At 42.1% G+C, this 3,610-nt stretch overlaps 1 protein-coding gene across 1 annotated transcript in view; it reads right to left on the reverse strand.

Moving 5' to 3' along the window:
- The window catches only part of LOC111875583 (importin subunit alpha-6), an 8,113-nt gene extending 5,264 nt beyond the window's left edge, over positions 1–2,849 (reverse strand). The window contains exons 1-2 of the mRNA XM_023871934.1: positions 2,764–2,849; positions 1,865–2,041 (exon numbers count right to left, since the gene is read on the reverse strand). Of these exons, the coding sequence (XP_023727702.1) occupies positions 1,865–2,041 (177 nt within the window). The 5' untranslated portion in view covers positions 2,764–2,849. The remainder of the gene's footprint in view (positions 1–1,864; positions 2,042–2,763) is intronic.
- Between the last annotated feature and the right edge of the window lie 761 nt (positions 2,850–3,610).

The following is a 3,610-nucleotide window of genomic DNA, read 5'->3' on the forward strand; positions in this document are numbered from 1 at the left end:
GTTTTCTCTTTGGTCATCTCCGAGCAAGCGAGGAACAAATTTTGCAGACACCCGTCTCATGTGCAAACCTTCGGTTAAAATTCGCTGGACCGTGCTCCATGAGATGTTCGTTTCCTCAGAAAGTTGGTCAATGGTCTTTCGACGATCTTCATCAATTGCACGTTTGATTTTGGCAATGTTTTCGTCATTTCTTCCTGTCAAAGGACGCCTGGGGCGTAGCATGTCTTCTGTTGACATGTTGCCAGATTTGAAACGGGAAAACCACTCGTAGACCTGTGATTTCCCCAAAGCATCATCATTAAAGGCTTGCCGAAGCATCCCAACAGTCTCGGCTGCAGTTTTCCTTAACAGAAAGCAAAATTTCACGCACACTCTTTGTTCCTTCTGGTCGGCCATCTCACTAATCGCCAAAGGGTTGAAAGAGGAACGCACACAACAGAGCACCACAGACAAACCACTTAACTCAGACTGACATCAGCTCACTAACAGTCGCAGGAGACCCCCAGCTAACACCACCTAGCAGCACAACTCGTAACTACAAAGCATGCACGCGCAACAGGTCGGTTCCGGTTATTTTTTGGTCCCCCCTAGTACAACAGTACCTCTGCTGATCAGGGTTTTCTATACTAACATGTAATATGAAAGATAATTTGCCCAAAAAGAAATGTTCTTTTATTGTTTGCAGTGTGTCCTCTCAACTCAGCAGAAGAATTTCTTGACCACACAATTAAGAAAGCACAAAAGAGAGAGAATTCATCCATTCATTCATGATTAATTTAATGATATGTCAGTATTTCAGAGTTATATAAGTGTTGAATGATACACTGACAGTGAACAATGAATCAGGAAAGAATGCGGAAGGACATAATCATGGTTTAATTTGAGGCACTACCCTGGAATCTGCCTGAAAGGCTGAGGAAAGCCAAGAAGTCAGTCGGAACAGCAAATCTTCAGACCTGAGATCTGAACCTGGAACCTACTGAATATGAAGCATGCATGAATGCCAACCACTTGTGCACAGCATTTTGTAGGGGGAAGGAAGAGGGAGAGGGGGAGAGAGAAATAATATCACGTGACATCAGGCTGTTCTTGACACAATCCACTATCCATTTCTTATCAAGAGTCACTTCCAATTGGCCCCTCCACCAAAAAAAAAAAAAAACGATCTAGAATGTCTAGAGGATGTGCTAATGATAAAATACAGAGTTGTTTAAATTTCTGCCACCAAAGATAATAAACTACCGAAAACAAGTTCAGAATGTCTCTCAAAGAGACCATCAAGAGAGAAAAAAGTCTTTTGTGCTTCCTGTATGGAGTTCCTCTGCATCCTAAAGCCTGATACACATGCTATCACATACTCAAGGTCCAGTATAGGTAATGTAAGATCTGTCTGGGTGTAAAACTTGGTCTTTTGTCTAAAGGAAGAACACAGACTGAGGGTGTTTGGGAATAGGGTGCTGTGGAGAATATTTGCACCAAAAAGGATCAAAATAATATAATGCTGGAGAAAACTGCATAATAAGCTTTGTAACTTGTACCCTTTGCCGAATATAATTAGAATAATGACAACAAGGATGATGAAATGCACAGAAGACCTACATGCAGGTGGAAGGATAATATTAAAATGGACTTTAAAGAAACAGGATGTGCATGTATGAACAGGATTCGTCTGGCTCAGGTCAGGTACCAGCAGTGGGCTCTAGTAAACACTATAATCAACCTTCAGGTTCCATAAAGTGATGAGAAATTTTTGAGCAGTTAAGGGTCTGGTCACTTCTCAAGAATGACTCAGCTCTAAGGCGTCAGTTATTCAGTTAAACTTGATTTAATAGGAAGTTTATAGGATAACGAGCTAATTATATACCTGCATACTGCCTTCTTCATCTGGTGCTCCTGGCATAAAAACATTACGACGTTTGAAGAGCTGCTGTTCCCTTTTCTGTTTTCGCAGCTGGACTCCTTCCTCTTCACGCCGCCTTCTAAGCTCTTGGGAATTCAGTCCCACGTTTTTATAGCGGTACTTATGTGTAGGCTCCGACATCTAACATAACATTTTATTTTACACATTATGCATAATATGAACTGGTCTACTCAGGCATGGAATGAGTTTGGATAGCTTAGTCAGTATAGAGATGAGCTAGGCACTGGATGGCTAGTGTTTGATGCCTGGGAGGGGCAAGAGTTTTTCTTTACCCCACAGTGTCTAGACCAGCTCTGGGGTCCACACAGCCTCTTATCCAACGGGTACAGGGAGCTCTTTCTCCAGGGTCAAAGTGGTCAGGACATGAAGCTGGCCACTCACCTAAATCTAGTTCTATGGACAAGAGTGGTGGGCTATAACTCCACTCCTCTATACACTTCATGGCATGGTGCTTAATTAGGCATAGGGGCAACTTCACCTCATCTTAACTACTCAGGCCTGTCCATTAAACTTTCTGGGGTCACTGATGACTCATTAAGGGGCAAACTTATTGATCTAGCATACCCTAGGCACTAGATCTATTAAAGGTTACTTGTAACTCTGCGATCCGAATACTGGGGCAGATTCCAATGCAAAATCTTGAAATTATTTTTCTTCTGTGTCAAAAACCATCGAAAGTGATGGGTCACATGAGAGACTGATTTTGTCAATGGACTACAGCTGACAATCATGGCCATAGAACGTGCATTTTTATTAAAGACCTGAAAGCAGCCACTGTGTTCATCTGATTTGTTTGTATTGCGTACATACGGAAATGTACTAACACTTAAAAGTTATCTTACCTTTCTATTGTCTCTCTTTCTGCCTTTTTAAAGGGGAACTTTCATAGATACTTCTTTCACTTGTAACTTTCAACTTCAAGGCCTGGTGTTTTTAGAGAATGATGGGAAGTAGTTTTGGTGATGAGATTATATGAAGATGGCTGCTGCCATGAACATGGAATGTGGGGATTTTTTAGAGTTTCAGGTAATAATTGAGTTATTTAATTTCAAATTGAAGTCGTATGGTGTTACTTTCACGAGTCAATTATGTTACTAAGGAATTTAAATAGTAGCAAATCAACAGTGCAGACTCGTTTGACCTAACCTACACGCTGCTGGAGGGATTTCCGCAAATATTTTTTCACGTGCAGTAAGATAGAACAAAAAACAAGCAAACTTCGTGGTTTTAGTCCGCAAGCGAACTATACAGACCGAGCGACCGCCGCTTGTCGGCGAAGTTAGTGCCAACTTTAGCTGATATACGGTGTCGCGTGGTCAGCGCAACGAATCCCCACGGCCGTTAATTTCGGTTTTCTAGACTGGTGCCGCTATTTCCTTGAAATAGCTCCTCAGTTTTCCTCAGGACGCTAAGTGGACCCCGTTCCAGACCCACTACTTCTCAGAAAATCTGGTGGCCCCCGGAATCGAACCCGGACCTCTGGATCCGTAGCCAGGAACTCTGACCACTAGACCACAGAACTAATTGAAACTATTAAATATGAGTGTATTTCGTGCCTCTTATTCCCATATGGGCCTCATCTATTGTTGTATAAAGATGAAGATTTTGATTTTCTAGGATGTGACGCCGTCTGGTTTGGTAGAGGTACCAGTGTTTGGAGAAATGTCTGCTAGAGGTGGTTCCTTCAAA

Source organism: Cryptotermes secundus, unplaced genomic scaffold (assembly GCF_002891405.2).
Source record: "Cryptotermes secundus unplaced genomic scaffold, Csec_1.0 scaffold7069, whole genome shotgun sequence".
In the NCBI taxonomy this organism is placed as follows: Eukaryota; Metazoa; Arthropoda; class Insecta; order Blattodea; family Kalotermitidae; genus Cryptotermes; species Cryptotermes secundus.